Source organism: Bufo gargarizans, chromosome 1, assembly GCF_014858855.1.
Source record: "Bufo gargarizans isolate SCDJY-AF-19 chromosome 1, ASM1485885v1, whole genome shotgun sequence".
Classification (NCBI taxonomy): Eukaryota; Metazoa; Chordata; class Amphibia; order Anura; family Bufonidae; genus Bufo; species Bufo gargarizans.
The window spans coordinates 430,463,287-430,485,019 of NC_058080.1; the positions used below are offsets into that span (position 1 = coordinate 430,463,287).

General features: G+C 44.5%; 1 protein-coding gene across 1 annotated transcript in view; it reads left to right on the plus strand.

Annotated features, from left to right (window-relative positions):
- Nucleotides 1-21,733, plus strand: part of LOC122932364 — a 106,581-nt gene that overhangs the window by 51,141 nt on the left and 33,707 nt on the right. The window contains exon 5 of the mRNA XM_044286735.1: nt 1,651-1,687. Within this exon, the coding sequence (XP_044142670.1) occupies nt 1,651-1,687 (37 nt within the window). The remainder of the gene's footprint in view (nt 1-1,650; nt 1,688-21,733) is intronic.

Genomic DNA, 21,733 nt, shown 5'->3' on the forward strand with positions numbered 1-21,733 from the left:
CGGCAGTGGCGTCACCTTGCCAAGTTGCTGGCGTGGCTGGGCAGGAACCACATTTACCCAGTGGGCCGCAAAGGACATATATTGTAATTGACCATAGGTACAGCTCCACACCGATAGGTTCAAGGACTGTCCCACCTTCTGTTTAACATACATGTGCATGGGACTGGTACTGCTATTTTAGATAAGTAATGACAGCTTGGGACTCTCCACCTCTGCTCTGCACAGGTAATCAGTTCTCTGAAAACTGCAGAGTCCTCCACTTGGAAAATGAGGGACTGAAGTACCAACTTGGCCAGAAGCACGTTCAGCTTCTGCACTTCGAGTGCACGCATACTGTTGTCTTTTTGAAATCACCTCTGTGATCGATTGCTGATGAAATGAGTGATGATGAGTAGGAGGAGAAGGAGGAGGAACAGAAGCATCAGGAACAGTAGATGATGGGAAGGAAACACAGCTCTCTTCTGCTAAGGTGGTGGAGCCTTGACTGCAGGAAAACGGTGCAGGCCACTGGGTGATGCAGCGGTTGCTGCATCAGGCTGTACCACTACATTAGTGCCACGGTTTTCCCAGGCCACTTTATGGTGACGCTGCATATGTTGACTCAGGGCAGTGGTACCAACATTGGCACCCTGGCCACGCTTCACCTTCTGCCCACAGATTCTGTAAATGGCCATGCAATAGTCAGTATATATATGCAGTAAAATAAATAAATTTTAAAGCTCCATGATTGTTCAAAATTAAAACAAAATATACAAAATTTAAAATAATTACAAAAAGTAAAAAAAAAAATGTTCAAAATATTTTTAAAAATGTAAAAAATATAAATGTTTAATTAACCCCCCTTTCGGTATAATAAAAAATAAATACATTAATAACAAAAAAGATAAACATCATTGGTATCACCGCTACCAAAAACTATTAAAATAGTTTTTAAAAAATTCCAATACTACGAATGGCGTAACAGAAAAAAGGGTCAAAATGGCCAATTTGCAATTTTTTCTTTGCTTCTCTTACCTAAAAAAATGTAATAAAATGTGATCAGAAAGTCACACACACTCCAAAATTGTATCAATAAAAACTACAGAATGAGCCCCTCACACAGCTCCGTAGACATAATTATAAGAAAAGTTATGGGGGTCAGAATATGGGGATGTAAAAAATAATTATTTTTTCCAAAGTTTAATTTATTTTTACACTATTTAGACATTAAAAACCTACACAAATGGGGCATCGTTATAATCGTACTGACCTAGAGAATGAAGGGCACGGGTCAGTTTTGCCACAAACGGAATGCTGTGGGAACAAAAGCCCTAAAACTGTGGAGGAATTGCATTGAGAATGCTACAAAAATGAAACCAATGCAACTATGTTGAAATTGCATTGTTTTTTTTGTTTTGTTTTCCAATTCCACGTCATTTGGAATTTTTTTTCCAGATTCCTTCTACATTCTAAGAAAAACTAAATGGTGCCAATAGAAAGTACAACTTGCCCAACAGAAAATAAGCCCACCTATGGCTATATGAACAGAAAACAAACAAGTTTTGGGAAGGCAAGGGGGTAAAAAATGGAAACACAAAAAAGGACAATGGCAGGTCCTGAAAAAGTTAAACATTTTAAGTACAATACTCATATAGAGTTTTTTCTTTACAGGACAAGACATAAAAATATTAAAGAAAACTTGAAAAATGTGAGTATAATTGATAAAGCTGCTACATGCAGCTATACAGTATTTTGTTTGCTTGAAAGTGTACCAAGGCAATATACAGGGAGTGCAGAATTATTAGGCAAGTTGTATTTTTGAGGATTAATTTTATTATTGAACAACAACCATGTTCTCAATGAACCCAAAAAACTCATTAATATCAAAGCTGAATATTTTTGGAAGTAGTTTTTAGTTTGTTTTTAGTTTTAGCTATTTTAGGGGGATATCTGTGTGTGCAGGTGACTATTACTGTGCATAATTATTAGGCAACTTAACAAAAAACAAATATATACCCATTTCAATTATTTATTTTTACCAGTGAAACCAATATAACATCTCAACATTCACAAATATACATTTCTGACATTCAAAAACAAAACAAAAACAAATCAGTGACCAATATAGCCACCTTTCTTTGCAAGGACACTCAAAAGCCTGCCATCCATGGATTCTGTCAGTGTTTTGATCTGTTCACCATCAACATTGCGTGCAGCAGCAACCACAGCCTCCCAGACACTGTTCAGAGAGGTGTACTGTTTTCCCTCCTTGTAAATCTCACATTTGATGATGGACCACAGGTTCTCAATGGGGTTCAGATCAGGTGAACAAGGAGGCCATGTCATTAGATTTTCTTCTTTTATACCCTTTCTTGCCAGCCACGCTGTGGAGTACTTGGACGCGTGTGATGGAGCATTGTCCTGCATGAAAATCATGTTTTTCTTGAAGGATGCAGACTTCTTCCTGTACCACTGCTTGAAGAAGGTGTCTTCCAGAAACTGGCAGTAGGACTGGGAGTTGAGCTTGACTCCATCCTCAACCCGAAAAGGCCCCACAAGCTCATCTTTGATGATACCAGCCCAAACCAGTACTCCACCTCCACCTTGCTGGCGTCTGAGTCGGACTGGAGCTCTCTGCCCTTTACCAATCCAGCCACGGGCCCATCCATCTGGCCCATCAAGACTCACTCTCATTTCATCAGTCCATAAAACCTTAGAAAAATCAGTCTTGAGATATTTCTTGGCCCAGTCTTGACGTTTTAGCTTGTGTGTCTTGTTCAGTGGTGGTCGTCTTTCAGCCTTTCTTACCTTGGCCATGTCTCTGAGTATTGCACACCTTGTGCTTTTGGGCACTCCAGTGATGTTGCAGCTCTGAAATATGGCCAAACTGGTGGCAAGTGGCATCTTGGCAGCTGCACGCTTGACTTTTCTCAGTTCATGGGCAGTTATTTTGCGCCTTGGTTTTTCCACACGCTTCTTGCGACCCTGTTGACTATTTTGAATGAAACGCTTGATTGTTCGATGATCACGCTTCAGAAGCTTTGCAATTTTAAGAGTGCTGCATCCCTCTGCAAGATATCTCACTATTTTTGACTTTTCTGAGCCTGTCAAGTCCTTCTTTTTACCCATTTTGCCAAAGGAAAGAAAGTTGCCTAATAATTATGCACACCTGATATAGGGTGCTAATGTCATTAGACCACACCCCTTCTCATTACAGAGATGAACATCACCTAATATGCTTAATTAGCAGTAGGCTTTCGAGCCTATACAGCTTGGAGTAAGACAACATGCATAAAGAGGATGATGTGGTCAAAATACTCATTTGCCTAATAATTCTGCACTCCCTGTATAAACATTAGAGATGAACACATTTTTCTAAAAAATTTGGTTTGATCTGAATATATTTGCGGTGAATCGCATTAAAAAACGACTACTTCCTGACTGCAGAGAGCCTCTATAGTGATGTAGAATAGTGTTGATCGAGCACCAATAGTGTTGATCGTGCTCTGGTGCTTGAGTAGAACACCTCGGGATGCTCGGGTAGAACACTTTGGGATGTTTGGGTGCTCTACAGAGAACTTGAGCATTAAACCAGGCACCTCCTGCTCTGAATAAGGTAGGGTGTCGGTTCCCACTGAAGTCTATGCAGAAGATCGCTGTACAGTGAGGGAATCCCCCAGGGGGAGTCCGCCGGCTTAGGAGTCCCTGCTCTGACGATAGCTATGTCCATATATAGAGTCAGTGCTTGGGGACACCCAGTGTATTTAAATCTAATTTCACAACCTGTGAGTTCAAATCCCGGCAGAAATGTTTTAGAAATAGAGCCAAAATTAAATTTATATATTTTATATATTTTTTTGTAATTGTAAAAAATCCATTCTGATATATATGAATGCATAATATGTGGGAAACTACTACTGATGTTTTTTTAGCCATAATATATTTACATACATTATAATATATTATATATTCTAAATATATAATAATATATGTAAATATATTATGGCTAAAAACATATATATATATATATATATATATATATATATTTAAATTAAATTTAGCATCTATTTCTAAAAAGTTTCTGCAAGGATTTAAACTCAAAACCTTCTACATTACTCTTACTACTATGAGGTTTTTCTGACACAGTTTATCATTCAGCTTTATAGCTGAGTGGTTAAGGTCCTTGCCTGTAATGTAGAATGTTGTGAGTTAAAATCCTGGCAGAAAATTTTCATAAATAAAGCTAAATTAGATTTAAATACACTAACTCGACCATCGCACTCGAGCACACATGGTATTCGGCTGAGCATCGCGATGCTTAAGCCGAACACCAGTTCGGCTGAGCATGCTCGCTCAACACTAGTGTAGAACACTGTGCCTTGCAGTAACACACATAGGGAGTCTGCTTTGGTAGTGAAATAAAAATGTGAGTCCGTATGACATGCAGATGACAGGTGTCACTCTTAGAATCACTGCACACTTCACTTATTTGGGCAGTCACTGGGCAAAAAACAATCTATTAACTCAAGTATGAACTCAGCCTTACAGGTCAATGTTAGCGCCAAGAAGAAGCGCACTCCTTTTACACCTTCATCAGCAGATTCCACATAGATGTCTACAGAACCTGTTCTATTAAATGCTTATACAAGTAGAGCCCCCCGACAGAGTGGAGAGGGTGTCAGCAGTAAGTTTGTGTTGACGTCACTGATTATTTTGCCCTTCCTCTGATCCGTCAGAACAATAAGCCACAAGAAAAAGGATCCAGTTTTTTCTGCATCCGCTTTCACTCGGTCAGCATTTACTGAATAATCCATCAGTATTGCTAATGCCCAAAAAAAACAGGAGTGGATCCAAAACAGAAATGACACTTGAATGGAATATTGGCATGTCTTCTGTGTTTTGTACCCACTCCTGCTTTGGCTACCAAATCATAAGCCAATTCTGATGGGACCATATAGGCCTTACAGCTGCTACACAGACAGGATCCGTTGTGCATCTTATTTATTCTTCCTTCTGACAGATCAGAAGAATAGTCAAATAAATGATGATGTCAGCCAGGCCGAAAGGCAAAATAGTGGACGAGTCATGAAGTGAGGAGGATGGGAAGAGCATGAGAAGTCCACAGAATGGCCCTATGACATAGTGGTGAGGAAAAGGCAGCATGAGGAGACCACAGAGCGTCACAATTACAGAGTCTGGAGGTTAGGGTTGCCACCTTTTCTTCAAGCCAAACCTGAACACTTTACCACCTTGCGGCAATTTTTTGGTAAAGTATGTACCAGAACTATCAGGAAAGCGGGTGGCGGATCATGACCCATCGCCTGGCTTCCGGCTTTCCCGTGAAGACAGTGTTTAAGTGAAAGAACACCGGATTCAGAGGCAACCTAGCTTCCTGACCAATCAAGAAGAGCGGCAGCGAGTCATGATTTCAATCAGCAGCATCAGGAGGCCACAGAGTGGAACAATGACAGAGTGTAGAGGTGGCGGCATAAACCCCATAAAAAACGGATCCTGTCTGTGGAGCATCCGCCTTCACTTGGTCAGCATTTGGTCAGTAACCCCTCAGTATTGCTAATGCCAAAAAAAGCAGGCGTGGATCTAAAACAGAGATGACATGTTAATGGAATATTTGCATGTCTTCTGTGTTTTGTACCCACTCCTTCTTTTGGCTACCAAATAATAAGCCAATTCTGATGGGACCATGCAGGCCTTACAGCCGCTACACAGACAGGATCCGATGTGCGTATCATTTTTCCTTCCTTCTGACAAATCAGAAGAAAGGTCAAATAAATTATGATGTCAGCCAGGCCGAAAGGCAAACTAGTGGCCCAGTCATGAAGTAGGGAGGGTGGGAACAGCATGAGAAGTCCACAGAGTGGCCCTATCAGGGCCGGCCTTGGGTGTTCAGGCGCCCTGTGCTAGCTAACCTTGTGGTGCCCCCCTTACACTAGTGCTGAATAATGTGGTAGTGTTACCTGCAGTCCTATGTAAAACCACAGATAACACTAGTGTAGATCATGTGGAAGTGTTACCTTCGTCCTTAGTGTGCCTCCCTGTGTCTATCGCACGGACTCCATGCTGGCGCTGCCTCCTCTTCCATCTTCTTCTTCTTGCCCCGCACAGAACGTTCTGAAGCAGGTGCGTCAAGACATAGGAACACTGTGGGCATGGTGATACACACAGGGATGGACACACAGACACACACACACACACACACAGGGATGGACACACACACACAGACACACACAGGGAAGGACACACATACATACAATAAATATGATCACCACATGGCTCCTGCCTGTCTGCTTTGGTAAAGCAGGGCATAGCTGGGCTATGCCAGGCTTTAGAAGAGTGGGCACAGGACAGTGGACACAGGGCATGATATGTATGCAAGTACAGCTGAGCGAGTGCAGGGCAAGGGCCCGCATACACATTGCCCCTCCTGCCTGTCATACAACTTCCCCACTGGGCATTTTTGGGGGCATTAGGGGTTGGATGATGCGGAGTGTGCACATAGCCACCAATCATATCCCCCCCTCCTAAAGGTAACTGATGTGCTGGGGGGAGGGGAATATGATTGGTGGCACATTCAACATCAGCAGTAAGGAGTTAAAGTCCAACCCTTAATGCCCCCCAAAATCACTGGGGGGGGGTTGATGTAGTAGCAGGAAAGCACACTGTCCCCCTGTCCTCTATGAGCCCCACCCCCACATGGCACATTTCTCCCACTCCATCATGGCCAGTGGCAGATGGGATCCATCCAGTTGTTATCTTTGTACAAAATTGTACTACCAAATACTTGTAACTTATGGTGGAACTTGGCTCAGGCTGTGGCTGCTGGCTGGGCGCTCAGACTCACTCCTTCCTTCATCTCTCTGAGCCCTGGGGGCGGAGCTCAGTGGTAACATCAAAATCGAAGATGTGCCTGTGTGGCAGCTGCGGCACGCTCCAGCAGCCACTGGTCTGCTCTCTTAAAGAGACAGGAGGCCAGGCAGCAAAGCGGAGCTGAGAGCGGCCCCGGGCCCCGCCCCCTCCTCACTCTTTCTATAGTCCGTGCTGTTAGTTGGCCGGCGGGCGGCCGCAACAAAATAGTAAGTAGACTTAGTTTGCGGCGGGCTGTCGGCCGCCCGGCGCCCCTGCTGCTATGGCGCCCTGTGCGGCCGCACAGCCCGCACACCCCAAAGGCCGGCCCTGGGCCCTATGAAATTGTGGTGATGTCGCAGCAGCATGAGAAGACCACAGAGCTGCACAATGACAGAGTGTGGATATGGCAGCAGCATGAGGAGACCACAGAGCGGGACAATGACAGAGTCTGGAGGTGGCAATAGCAGCAGCATCAGGAGACCACAGAGTGGCAAGGTGACATAGTGTGGAGATGGCAGCAACATCAGCATCAGGATACCACAGAGTGGCAAGGTGACATAGTGTGGAGGCGGCGGCAGCAGCATCAGGAGTAGTGATGAACGGCAGGTGTCATATTCAAATTTGTGATATTTCGCAAATATTTTTTAGAATATTTGTCATACATTCGCAAATTCGTATATTCGTTATATTCTACATTCTGCGAAAATCGGCAAGGTAATGATCGCGTAATATGTGAATATTGCACGCTCAATACAGGCGTGGGACGTATAGTGCTATATATTCGTTTTTAGAATATTCGTCATTTTATTCATCTGAACACATGATTCCTCGCTGCTTCTTGCTTGTGGGCCAATGAGCCATTGGCTCACAAGCAACTTAAGCAGTGAGGAATCATGACTTCAGATGTAAAAAAATGACGAATATTCGTCATTACGAATATATAGCACTATATTCAATATAGTGCTATATATTTGTTTTTTAGAATAATATTTTTTTTTCCGCAAAAATGGCAGGGGGGGTCGGGAGAAGGAGCAAGCAAGTACCTTATTTTCACTTTATAAGACGCAACCAATGATAACACGCACCCCAGATTTTAGAGGAGCAAAATAAGAAAAATATATTTTTCATCATACCTCATATTAGATCCCTCAGAGCAGACCCACATAAATATCAGGACATCACATCGGACCCCCATATCAGGACATCACATCATACCCCCATTTCAGGACATTACATCGGACCCCCATTTCAGGACATCACATCAAACCCCCATATCAGGACATCATATCAGACCCCTATCTCAGCCCTCCATGTCATAACCCCAGCAGCCCTCTATGTCAGACCCCCTTCAGACCTCAGATCAACCCTTTATTTTTAACCCCTATCAGACCTCAGATCAGTCCTTTATTAACCTCTATCAGACCTCATATCAGCCTTTTAATTTGAACCCCTATCAGACCTTAGAACAGCCTTTTAATTTTAACCCATATCAGACCTCAAATCAGACCTTTATTTTTAATCCCTATTAGACCTCAGATCAGAACTTTTTTTTAACCCCTATCATACATTAGATCAGTCTTTTATTAACCCCTATCAGACCTCAGATAAGCCCTTTATTTTAACCCCTATCAGGCCTGAGATCAGCCCTTTCATTTTAACCCCTATCAGGCCTCAGATAAGCCCTTTAACCACTTAAGGACCACAGGTTTATACCCCCCTAGTGACCAGGCCCTTTTTTACAAATCGGCACTCCACAACTTTAGCGGTTTATTGCTCGGTCATGCAACTTACCACCCAAATGAATTTTACCTCCTTTTCTTCTCACTAATAGAGCTTTCATTTGGTGGTATTTCATTGCCGCTGACATTTTTACTTTTTTTGTTATTAATCGAAATTTAACGATTTTTTTGCAAAAAAATGACATTTTTCACTTTCAGCTGTAAAATTTTGCAAAAAAAACGACATCCATATATACATTTTTCGCCAAATTTATTGTTCTACATGTCTTTGATAAAAAAAAAAATGTTTGGGCAAAAAAAAATGGTTTGGGTAAAAGTTATAGCATTTACAAACTATGGTACAAAAATGTGAATTTCCGCTTTTTGAAGCAGCTCTGACTTTCTGAGCACCTGTCATGATTCCTGAGGTTCTACAATGCCCAAACAGTAGAAAACCCCCACAAATGACCCCATTTCGGAAAGTAGACACCCTAAGGTATTCGCTGATGGGCATAGTGAGTTCATAGAACTTTTTATTTTTTGTCACAAGTTAGCGGAAAATGATGATGATTTTATTTTTTTTATTTTTTCTTACAAAGTCTCATATTCCACTAACTTGCGACAAAAAATAAAAAATTCTAAAAACTTGCCATGCCCCTCACGGAATACCTTGGGGTGTCTTCTTTCCAAAATGGGGTCACTTGTGGGGTAGTTATACTGCCCTGGCAATTTAGGGGCCCAAATGTGTGAGAAGAACTTTGCAATCAAAATGTGTAAAAAATGACCGGTGAAATCCAAAAGGTGCACTTTGGAATATGTGCCCCTTTGCCCACCTTGGCAGCAAAAAAGTGTGACACATCTGGTATCGCCGTACTCAGGAGAAGTTGGGGAATGTGTTTTGGGGTGTCATTTTACATATACCCATGCTGGGTGAGAGAAATATCTTAGCAAAAGACAACTTTTCCCATTTTTTTATACAAAGTTGGCATTTGACCAAGATATTTTTCTCACCCAGCATGGGTATATGTAAAATGGCACCCCAAAACACATTCCCCAACTTCTCCTGAGTACGGCGATACCAGATGTGTCACACTTTTTTGCTGCCAAGGTGGGCAAAGGGGCACATATTCCAAAGTGCACCTTTCGGATTTCACCGGCCATTTTTTACACATTTTGATTGCAAAGTTCTTCTCACACATTTGGGCCCCTAAATTGCCAGGGCAGTATAACTACGCCACAAGTGACCCCATTTTGGAAAGAAGACACCCCAAGGTATTCCGTGAGGGGCATGGCGAGTTCCTAGAATTTTTTATTTTTTGTCGCAAGTTACTGGAATATGAGACTTTGTAAGGAAAAAAGAAAAAAAAATGAAAAATCATCATTTTCCGCTAACTTGTGACAAAAAATAAAAAATTCTAGGAACTCGCCGTGCCCCTCACGGAATACCTTGGGGTGTCTTCTTTCCAAAATGGGGTCACTTGTGGCGTAGTTATACTGCCCTGGCAATTTAGGGGCCCAAATGTGTAAGAAGTACCTTGCAATCAAAATGTGTAAAAAATGGCCTGCGAAATCCGAAAGGTGCACTTTGGAATATGTGCCCCTTTGCCCACCTTGGCTGCAAAAAAGTGTCACACATCTGGTATCGCCGTACTCAGGAGAAGTTGGGCAATGTGTTTTGGGGTGTCATTTTACATATACCCATGCTGGGTGAGAGAAATATCTTGGCAAAAGACAACTTTTCCAATTTTTTTATACAAAGTTGGCATTTGACCAAGATATTTTTCTCACCCAGCACGGGTATATGTAAAATGACACCCCAAAACACATTCCCCAACTTCTCCTGAGTACGGCGATACCAGATGTGTGACACTTTTTTGCAAAGGGGCCCAAATTCCTTTTAGGAGGGCATTTTTAGACATTTGGATCCCAGACTTCTTCTCACACTTTCGGGCCCCTAAAAAGCCAGGGCAGTATAAATACCCCACATGTGACCCCACTTTGGAAAGAAGACACCCCAAGGTATTCAATGAGGGGCATGGCGAGTTCCTCGAATTTTTTTTTTTTTTGCATAAGTTAGCGGATATTGATTTTTTTTTTGTTTTTTTCTCACAAAGTCTCACTTTCCGCTAACTTAGGACAAAAATTTCAATCTTTCATGGGCTCAATATGCCCCTCACGGAATACCTTGGGGTGTCTTCTTTCCGAAATGGGGTCACATGTGGGGTATTTATACTGCCCTGGCTTTTTAGGGGCCCTAAAGCGTGAGAAGAAGTCTGGAATATAAATGTCTAAAAATGTTTACGCATTTGGATTCCGTGAGGGGTACGGTGAGTTCATGTGAGATTTTATTTTTTGACACAAGTTAGTGGAATATGAGACTTAGTAAGAAAAAACAAAAACAAAAACAAACAAAAAATTTCCGCTAACTTGTGCCAAAAAAAAATGTCTGAATGGAGCCTTACCAGGGGGGGGGGGTGATCAATGACAGGGGGGTGATCAATGACAGGGGGGGGATCAATGACAGGGGGGTGATCACCCATATAGACTCCCTGATCACCCCCCTGTCATTGATCACCCCCCCTGTAAGGCTCCATTCAGACATCCGCATGATTTTTTACGGATCCATGGATACATGTATCGGATCCACAGAACGCATGCGGACGTCTGAATGGAGCCTTACAGGGGGGTTATCAATGACAGGGGGTGATCAGGGTAATCAGGGTGATCACCCCCCTGTCACTGATCACCCCCCCTGTAAGGCTCCATTCAGACATCCGCATGATTTTTTACGGATCCATGGATACATGTATCGGATCCACAAAACGCATGCGGACGTCTGAATGGAGCCTTACAGGGGGGTTATCAATGACAGGGGGTGATCAGGGTAATCAGGGTGATCACCCCCCTGTCACTGATCACCCCCCCTGTAAGGCTCCATTCAGACATCCGCATGATTTTTTACGGATCCATGGATACATGGATCGGATCCACAGAACGCATGCGGACGTCTGAATGGAGCCTTACAGGGGGGTTATCAATGACAGGGGTGATCAGGGTGATCACTCCCCTGTCACTGATCACCCCCCCTGTAAGGCTCCATTCAGACATCCGCATGATTTTTTACGGATCCATGGATACATGGATCGGATCCACAAAACGCATGCGGACGTCTGAATGGAGCCTTACAGGGGGGTTATCAATGACAGGGGGTGATCAGGGTAATCAGGGTGATCACCCCTCTGTCACTGATCACCCCCCCTGTAAGGCTCCATTCAGACATCCGCATGATTTTTTTACGGATCCATGGATCGGATCCACAAAACGCATGCTGACGTCTGAATGGAGCCTTACAGGGGGGTTATCAATGACAGGGGGTGATCAGGGTAATCACCCCCCTGTCACTGATCACCCCCCCTGTAAGGCTCCATTCAGACATCCGCATGATTTTTTACGGATCCATGGATACATGGATCGGATCCACAAAACGCATGCGGACGTCTGAATGGAGCCTTACAGGGGGGTTATCAATGACAGGGGGTGATCAGGGTAATCACCCCCTTGTCACTGATCACCCCCCCTGTAAGGCTCCATTCAGACATCCGCATGATTTTTTACGGATCCATGGATCGGATCCACAAAACGCATGCTGACGTCTGAATGGAGCCTTACAGGGGGGTTATCAATGACAGGGGGTGATCAGGGTAATCACCCCCCTGTCACTGATCACCCCCCCTGTAAGGCTCCATTCAGACATCCGCATGATTTTTTACGGATCCATGGATACATGGATCGGATCCACAAAACGCATGCGGACGTCTGAATGGAGCCTTACAGGGGGGTTATCAATGACAGGGGGGTGATCAGGGAGTGTATATGGGTGATCACCCGCCTGTCATTGATCACCCCCTGTAAGGCTCCATTCAGACGTCCGCATGTGTTTTGCGGATCCGATCCATGTATCCATGGATCCGTAAAAATCATGCGGACGTCTGAATGGAGCCTTACAGGGGAGTGATCAATGACAGGGGGGTGATCAATGACAGGGGGTGATCAGGGAGTGTATATAGGTGATCACCCGCCTGTCATTGATCACCCCCCTGTAAGGCTCCATTCAGACGTCCGTATGCTTTTTGCGGATCCGATCCATGTATCCGTGGATCCGTAAAAATCATACGGACGTCTGAACGGAGCCTGACAGGGGGGTGATCAATGACAGGGGGGTGATCAGGGAGTTTATATGGGGTGATCATGGGTGATCAGGGGTTTATAAGGGGTTAATAAGTGACGGGGGGGTGTGTAGTGTAGTGTAGTGTTTGGTGCGACTTTACTGACCTACCTGTGTCCTCTGGTGGTCGATCCTAACAAAAGGGACCACCAGAGGACCAGGTAGGAGGTATATTAGACGCTGTTATGAAAACAGCGTCTAATATACCTGTTAGGGGTTAAAAAATTCGGATCTCCAGCCTGCCAGCGAACGATCGCCGCTGGCATGCTGGAGATCCACTCGCTTACCTTCCGTTCCTGTGAGCGCGCGCGCCTGTGTGCGCGCGTTCACAGGAAATCTCGCGTCTCGCGAGATGACGCCTATTGGCGTTAGTGTGACCTGGGAGCGCCGCAGAGATGACGCCTTTCGGCGTTAGTGTGACGGGAGGAGGTTAATTTTAACCTCTATCAGACTTCAGATCAGCCCTTTAATTTTAACCCCTATAAGGCCTCAGATCAGCCCTTTAATTTTAACCCCTATCAGGCCTCAGATCAGACCTTTAATTTTAACCCCTATCAGACCTCTGATCAGACCTTTATTTTTAACCCCTATCAGACCTCAGACCTTTATTTTTAACCCCTATTAGACCTCAGATCAGACTTTTATTTTTAACCCATATCAGACATTAGATCACTCTTTTATTAACCCCTATCAGACCTCAGATAATTCCTTTAATTTAACCCCTATGAGGCCTCAGATCAGACCTTTAATTTTAACCCCTATCAGGCCTCAGATAAGCCCTTTTATTTTAACCCCTATCAGACCTCAGATCAGACCTTTAATTTTAACCCCTATCAGACCTCAGATCAGCCCTTTAATTTTAACCCCTATCAGACCTTTATTTTTAACCCCTATCAGACCTCAGATCAGCCCTTTATTTTTAACCCCTATTAGACCTCAGATCAGACCTTTATTTTTAACCCATATCAGACATTAGATCAGTCTTTTATTAACCCCTATCAGACCTCAGATAAGCCCTTTAATTTAACCCCTATGAGGCCTCAGATCAGACCTTTAATTTTAACCCCTATCAGACCTCAGATCAGACCTTTATTTTTAACCCCTTTAAGACCTCAGATCAGACCTTTAATTTTAACCCCTATCAGACCTCAGATCAGACCTTTATTTTAAACCCCTATCAGACCTCAGATCAGACCTTTATTTTTAACCCCTATCAGACCTCAAATCAGGCCTTTATTTTTAACCCCTATCAGACCTCAGATAAGCCCTTTATTTTTAACCCCTATCAGACATTAGATTAGTCTTTTATTAACCCCTATCAGACCTCAGATAAGCCCTTATATTTAACCCCTATCAGGCCTGAGATCAGCCCTTTAATTTTAACCCCTATCAGACCTCAGATCAGCCCTTTAATTTTAACCCCTATGAGGCCTCAGATCAGACCTTTATTTTTAACCCCTATCAGACCTCAGATCAGACCTTTATTTTTAACCCTATCAGACCTCAGATCAGAATGAAATAAAAAACTCCTTATACCTCTCCTGCGCCGCAGCTCCTCTCCATCATTGGCACTACTCATCCTCCCGTCTTCTCCGGCGTGCACTGCACTGTCACCTGACAGTGTGCAGCGTCAGGTCATAGTGCGCGCACTACGTCCTGATGCTTTACGGGGCCAGGACAGTGCAGTGCCGGCCGGAGAAGACGGGAGGATGAGTACCGGCTTCTTCCCCGCTCCCAGCACGATGTCATTTAATTTGTGGGCAGTGGCCAGCAGGTGCTTAAGAGGAGCTGTCCCTGCGATAAAAACTGTCTTGGGCACCATGGATGATCTTGTCAGATGCATCAGGCATTGGTGGGTGGAAATCCTGGCTGATCCTGGCCTGATTCATCTTGACAAAGGTCAGTCTCGCCACATTTAGGATGGACAGGCCAGTTCTCCTTGGGGTTACTATGGCCCCCGCCGCACTAAACATCCGCTCTGATGCCACGCTACTGGCCGGGCAGGAAATCTTTTCCAGGGCAAACTCTAAAAAGAAAATCACAGGAAGGACAAAACCCTGTCCTGGGCAACTATAATTGAAAGTGGTAAATAGTCCTAGGGCTCACTGAAAGACCACTATTCTAAAACATATCCTTCAATTCATTAAAAATAAAACCAATTCACCCATAATATACAATAAGAAGAAAATAAATCAAAACAAAAATTATAGCAAAATACTATTCCAGTCATATATGGTTGTAGGTAGGTATAGTAGACAAGCCAATAGTATAGGATATAGGGCAATGTCCCTATTAATGTCCCTATCTCTGCTGCCCTGCCTACAAACGGAATAGCCACCCCGGTAAGGGCGTTCCCGTGTGTCTAGTGCCTCCTAGTGACCCTGGGCTAGCCCTGACACAGGGATGTATTCCAGCAATGTGGCATTTGGCCCTAAATGTAAGCCTGGACTACTGTAAGTTGCCAAAAATAGCAACCAAATTTAGTGCTTCATATGGAGTGACAAGAACCACCCAATAATGTACAACAAAGGAAGAATAGTGATATAAAGAGAAATGGAACAAAGATAGAAAAAATAAATGCCAAGAAGTGTCCTAAACTGTCCCTACGGTTTACGGTCTTTGTGACAGATTGCCCTATCTGTTCCCCTAATGCCAGTAGTCTCCCACTACCAGCACCTGTCTACATTGCCCTGCTCTCCTGGTCCCCATTCTGCCGCTGCAGCTCAAGGAGGGTGTGCTTTGCGGTGTATAAGTGGCTGAAGTGCATGCAAAGATTCCTGGCCATTTTTAGGATGTCTTGCAGATGGGTGGAAGACTTTAGGAACTGCTTGACAATCAGATTGAACACGTGTGCCATGCAGGGCGAATGGCTTAGCCTTCCTTGACGCAGCGCCGACACCATGTTATTCCCTGAGAAGCAGTACTAGATGTGACGCACAGTGTTCACTAAAACCAAACTGAGGTGCACTCAGAGGAGAGGACTCACCCTATCCTCAAGAAATCAGATACGTATTACAAAGGGGAACCTGGGCACTCTCAAGTTAATCAGACCATAAGGAATTTATTGCTACACAAATAGATAAAACACAAATGGGTAAAATACAAATTAATAAAATAAAATATCCGCTACCCATAAACGTCCTGTAGATACTCCTAAAAGACAGGAATATTGATGCCAACAAAAAATCCTAAAATATCATAAAAATATGGGAGTAAATGGAAAATCAAATAGCCACAAATGACAAAGTGTAGCCACAAATACAACAATACTGTCAATGAGGTAGTGGGTTCCAATTGATATATAGTCCCAAACGTAATTGATACTTTCAAAATATCCTGGAGAAAATCAATAAATGTTCCTGGTATAATGTCACAAATGTGTTCCTGTAGACCAAATGAAAACAGTGTGTACATACACACAGAGGTAGCGGTGTCCCGCTATATAATATCACCAGCGGCGTCCCACTGGGGAAAACTTTCTTGTGCTCCTTGTGACAGCCTGCCGTGTAAGTGAATGTCTCACAAATGCTCGGCTAGGTGGTCCTGTGCTTGTCAGACCAGTGTTCACGAGCGTCTCTCGTCCCCGTTCTCTCGTGCTGGTGGTTTGTTTACCACGTGCAGCTGGTCTCCGGCTTGTATGGTTAGTTTTGCGCTGTACAGTTCAACCTACCATTCGCGCGGCAGACAGTATTAAAATATACAGCAGGCTAGTCACAACAACTGGGGTCCTGGCTAAACGAGTTTCAGGGTATCTGGTCACCCTTTCCTCAGTAGCTCTGGCGTTTTATGCCAGGACCCCAATGGGACTTTCACCTCGGCTTGGCACAAGCCATCAGTTCTCTGAAAGGTGTCCACCACTTGGAAAGGGATGGACTGCAGCACCAGCAACTTGGACAGGAGCACATTCTTCTTCTGCACGCATACTGCTGTCTCTTGGCAATCGCTTTGGTGATCGATTGCTGATGGAATGACTGACAAGGAGTAGGAGAAGAAGGAGCATGAGCATCAGGACCAGCAGATGATGGGAAGGACAGACAGCTCCCTTCGGCTGAGGTGGTGGAGCATTGACTGCCTGAAACCGGGTTGATGCCACTGGGTGATGCAGCGGTTTCTGTGGCAGGCTGGACCACCACATAAAAGCCGCGGTTCTCCCAGTCCACTTTATGGTGACGCTGCATATGTTGACGCAACATTGGCACCCTGGCCACGCTTCACCTTCTGCCCACATAATCTACATATGGCCATGTTAACCTCCTCTGGCGGCTTGATAAAAAAAACTGCCACACCGCCGAGTAGGTGATTTTCCCCCCAACAGTCAGCATTGACTGACTGCTACTGCCACTGCCTCCGTGAACCCCTGCACCACTACCTCCCGGGCAGATAGGCTCCTGCGAAGCAGGTGGTCTACCTCAGGCGCATTTGGCTCCAGACTTCACACTGCTGCCACCCTGCTGACTCCCAACCATGCTACCACATTCCTGGATCAGCCGCTGGCTCACGCACAAGCTGCCACCATCTTCTCCTGATGATGATGAAGCCCCTTCTGCACCCGGCTCCCAAGTGCGATCGGCTTCATCATCATTGAGTAGTATCTGCACATCACTGATGTCCTCCTCAACGGTCTTTGAGCCAGGAGCCTGACCCATTGCAACACCACCTCCCATGCCACTCTTCTAAACACTACTTGCCTGCCTAGCGGAGGGAGCGGCGGATGTCTCCTCCAGATCTTGGCCGGGCAGTGGCTGCTGAGTGTCCTCTAGTTGCTCGTCCTCACTGTCTGTTTTTTTGGGCATTAGCAATAATGATCGATTACTGACCAAAAGCTAACCGAGTGAAGGCGGATGCTCAACATACAGGATCCATTTTTGGGGGGTTATTATTTTGACAGATCAGTGGAAGGGCAAAATAATCAGTGACGTCAACGTAAACTTTCTGCTGACACCCTCTTCACTCTGTTGGCAGGGGGGTCTTCTTGTATAAGCGTCTAATAGAACAAGTTCTATAGACATCTATGTGGAATCAGCTGATGATGGTGTAAAAGGAGTTAAAATCGACCTGTAAGTCTGAGTTCACACTTGAGTTATTTGGTCAGTTTTGGCCCCGTAACTCCCCAAATAAGTGAAGTGTGCAGTGATTCTAAGAGTGACTCCTGTCATCTGCATGTCATATGGGCTCACAGTATTGTTTCACTACCACAGTAGACTCCCTATGCGTGTTACTGCAAGGCACGGGGTTCTACACCACAATACAGGCTCTATGCATATCCGCATTTTTTGCACTTAACGCCCTGGGTTCAGATGCGCCCTCCCCTTCTATAACATGGGAAGCCCACAAAGCGGTCCTGAGAGGAGAGCTGATAGCCTTAGGTGCCCACATTAAAAAGCTGCGGAATCAAGCAATTTCAACGCTCCTTTCCCAGATACAGGCACTAGAATTGTCGCACAAAAGCTCACAAGCCCTTAGATGTGCTTCAGACCTTGCAGAGGCTCGCACAAAGCTTAAAAACTTGCTGAATGTTACATCAGCTAAGCTTCTATTGAGATCCAAGTTCCGCTCTTACGCCCATGGGGATAAGGGGAATAGGCTAATGTCCGCACTAGTCAAACAAAGATCCGATTCCTTCATTGCAGCGGTAAAGGATGGTAAAGGCTCCTTACATAAAAGCACTCCAGACATTGCGAACACTTTCTGTGCCTTCTATAGGGACCTCTATAACCTAGCCCCACCCAACCAACTAGCACCAGTACAAATAGCAGAGGCTACTGAGAAATTCCTCTCCTCCCTAAAGCTACCCACCATTACCCCATCACAGTCGGACCAGCTTCTAGCCCCTATAACGGATACAGAAATAGGCAAGGTCCTCTCCTCTATCCCCTCGGGGAAAAGCCCAGGGCCCGTAGGCTTTACTATCTCCTACTACAAGACATTTAAGCATATTTTAATTCCTCAGTTTAACACCCTATGTAACTATTTACTCAAAGGAGGCTTGCTTCCCCCCCAATTGCTCTCGGCCCATATCACGGTAATCCACAAAGACAACAAGGACTCCCTAAATTGTGGGAGCTACTGCCCTATCTCACTTCTAAACACTGATGTGAAATGGTGGGCCAAGATTTTGGCCCATTGGATCCACGCTATTCTCCCTGATATTATCAATAAAGAGCAGGTTGGATTCGTCACTGGCAGACAGGGGAGTGAAAACACGGTCCGCGTCATACACCAAATCACGCATGCCCGGCAGAACTCTATGCCATTAGCCCTTCTCAGTACTGATGCAAAGAAGGCCTTTGACAGGATCAGCTGGCAATTTATGTCCCGAGCACTGTCGAGATTTGGCCTTCCAGACCAATTTATCTCGTCTATCTTTTCACTTTATTCGCTCCCCTCTGCCAGAGTCAGGATCAATGGCACACTCTCTTCAGCCTTCCCCATTACTAATGGGACTAGGCAAGGCTGCCCATTGTCACCAGCCCTTTTTGTTATTGTCATGGGGTAAGGTGTTAATTTGCTGTTGGGGATAGAAAAGAAATGTACAAGAAAGATGGTTTGCATCTTTCTCTCAAGGGACCGAATGTCCTCGGTGAACAGTTCCAAGTATTTGCTAAGAAGCATTTAAACTAGGAAAGGGGGACAAAAGAGTGATAATCCAGCAGTCCAACTGCCCCCCGGAACAATGTCAGAAGAGGCCAGTAGCACAAAGGTTAAGAAATGACAAACTCAGAGTCTTGTCTACAAATGCTTGCAGTCTAGGGAATAAGATCAATGAACTTGAGGCTATAATGGCATCTGAGAATATAGAGAATATAGATGTAGTGGCTGTTACTGAGACGTGGTTGGAAGGGGAGTCATGACTGGGATACATCAATACCAGGGTTCTCTCTATACAAGAAAAACAGAGAAGGCAATAAGGGGGGAGGGGTGGCCCTGTATGTGAAAGATAGCATAACATCTAATTTGTTACAAGTTAGCGAGAACAATTTAGAGTCAGTTTGGGTTACCTTGCAGCTTTATAATCATAAGGTAACTCGTGTAGGTGTGATATATAGACCACCTAGCCAAGTCAAAGAATTAGATGATCTACTAGTTGAGGAAATAGCTAAAATGACATTGAAGGGGACGTTATCATTATGGGAGACTTCAATCTTCCAGATGTAAACTGGAAAACCAAAATAGCTAGTTCTGCCAGGAGTACAGATATTCTAAATTCCCTACTGGGATTATCTCTACAGCAAGTAGTGGAGGAGCCAACCCGGAAGGAGGCCATTTTAGATTTAGTATTCACAAATGGGAATTTGGTATCTGATATTAATGTAGGGGAAAGCTTGGGATCTAGTGATCACCAGTCAGTGTGGTTTACTATAAGTACAGTGACTGAGTCACACCACACAAAAACAAAAGTTTTAGATTTTAGAAAAACTGACTTTTCTAAAATTAGATTAGTGGTATACGAGTCCCTATCAGACTGGAACAGTTTCATTGGAGTCCAGGAGAAATGGGACTACTTAAAAGTGGCACTATTGAAGGCAACAGAAAATTGCATTAGGCTTGTCAGTAAAAGCAAAAAAAAGGAAGAGACCACTGTGGTACTCAGCAGAAGTGGCCAAAATCATTAAAAACAAAAAGATAGCATTTAGGAAATATAAAAAAAAAAAAAACGAGGATGACAGACAAATTTATAAGATTAGGCAGAGAGAGGCCAAACAAGTTATAAGAGCTTCTAAAGCACAGGCAGAAGAGAAATTAGCTCAGTCAGGGAAAAAAGGCCATAAGTAGGGATGAGCGAACCCGAACTGTATAGTTCGGGTTCGTACCGAATTTTGGGGTGTCCGTGACACGGACCCGAACCCGGACATTTTCGTAAAAGTCCGGGTTCGGGTTCGGTGTTCGTCGCTTTCTTCGCGCTTTTGTGACGCTTTCTTCGCGCTTTTGTGACGCTTTCTTGGCGCTTTTTGAAAGGCTGCAAAGCAGCCAATCAACAAGCGTCATACTACTTGCCCCAAGAGGCCATCACCTACTATTGGCATGGCTGTGATTGGCCAGAGCACCATGTGACCCAGCCTCTATTTAAGCTGGAGTCACATAGCGCCGCCCGTCACTCTGCTCTGATCAGCATAGGGAGAGGTTGCAGCTGCGACGTTAGGGCGAGATTAGGCAGATTAACTCCTCCAAAGGACTTGATTATTGATCGATCTGCAGCTGTGGGTCATTGAGCTGCTGATACTCAATTGCTCACTGTTTTTAGGCTGCCCAGACCGTTTGTCAGTCACTTTTTTCTAGGATGATCGGCGGCCATTTTGTGTCTTGTGGTGCGCCAGCACAAGCTGCGACCAAGTGCATTTAACCCTCAATGGTGTGGTTGTTTTTTGGCTAAAGCCTACATCAGGGTGAAGCTGTCACACCAAGTGCATTTAACCAGCAATAGTCTGGTTATTTTTTGGCCATATACTACATCAGGGGCAAGCTGCGCCTGTCACCAAGTACATTTAACCCTCAATGGTGTGGTTGTTTTTTGGCAAAAGCCTACATCAGGGTGAAGCTGTCACACCAAGTGCATTTAACCAGCAATAGTCTGTTTATTTTTTGGCCATATACTACATCAGGGGCAAGCTGCGCCTGTCACCAAGTGCATTTAACCCTCAATGGTGTGGTTGTTTTTTTGGCTAAAGCCTACATCAGGGTGAAGCTGTCACACCAAGTGCATTTAACCAGCAATAGTCTGTTTATTTTTTGGCCATATACTACATCAGGGGCAAGCTGCGCCTGTCACCAAGTGCATTTAACCCTCAATGGTGTGGTTGTTTTTTGGCTAAAGCCTACATCAGGGTGAAGCTGTCAAACCAAGTGCATTTAACCAGCAATAGTCTGTTTATTTTTTGGCCATATACTACATCAGGGGCAAGCTGCGCCTGTCACCAAGTGCATTTAACCCTCAATGGTGTGGTTGTTT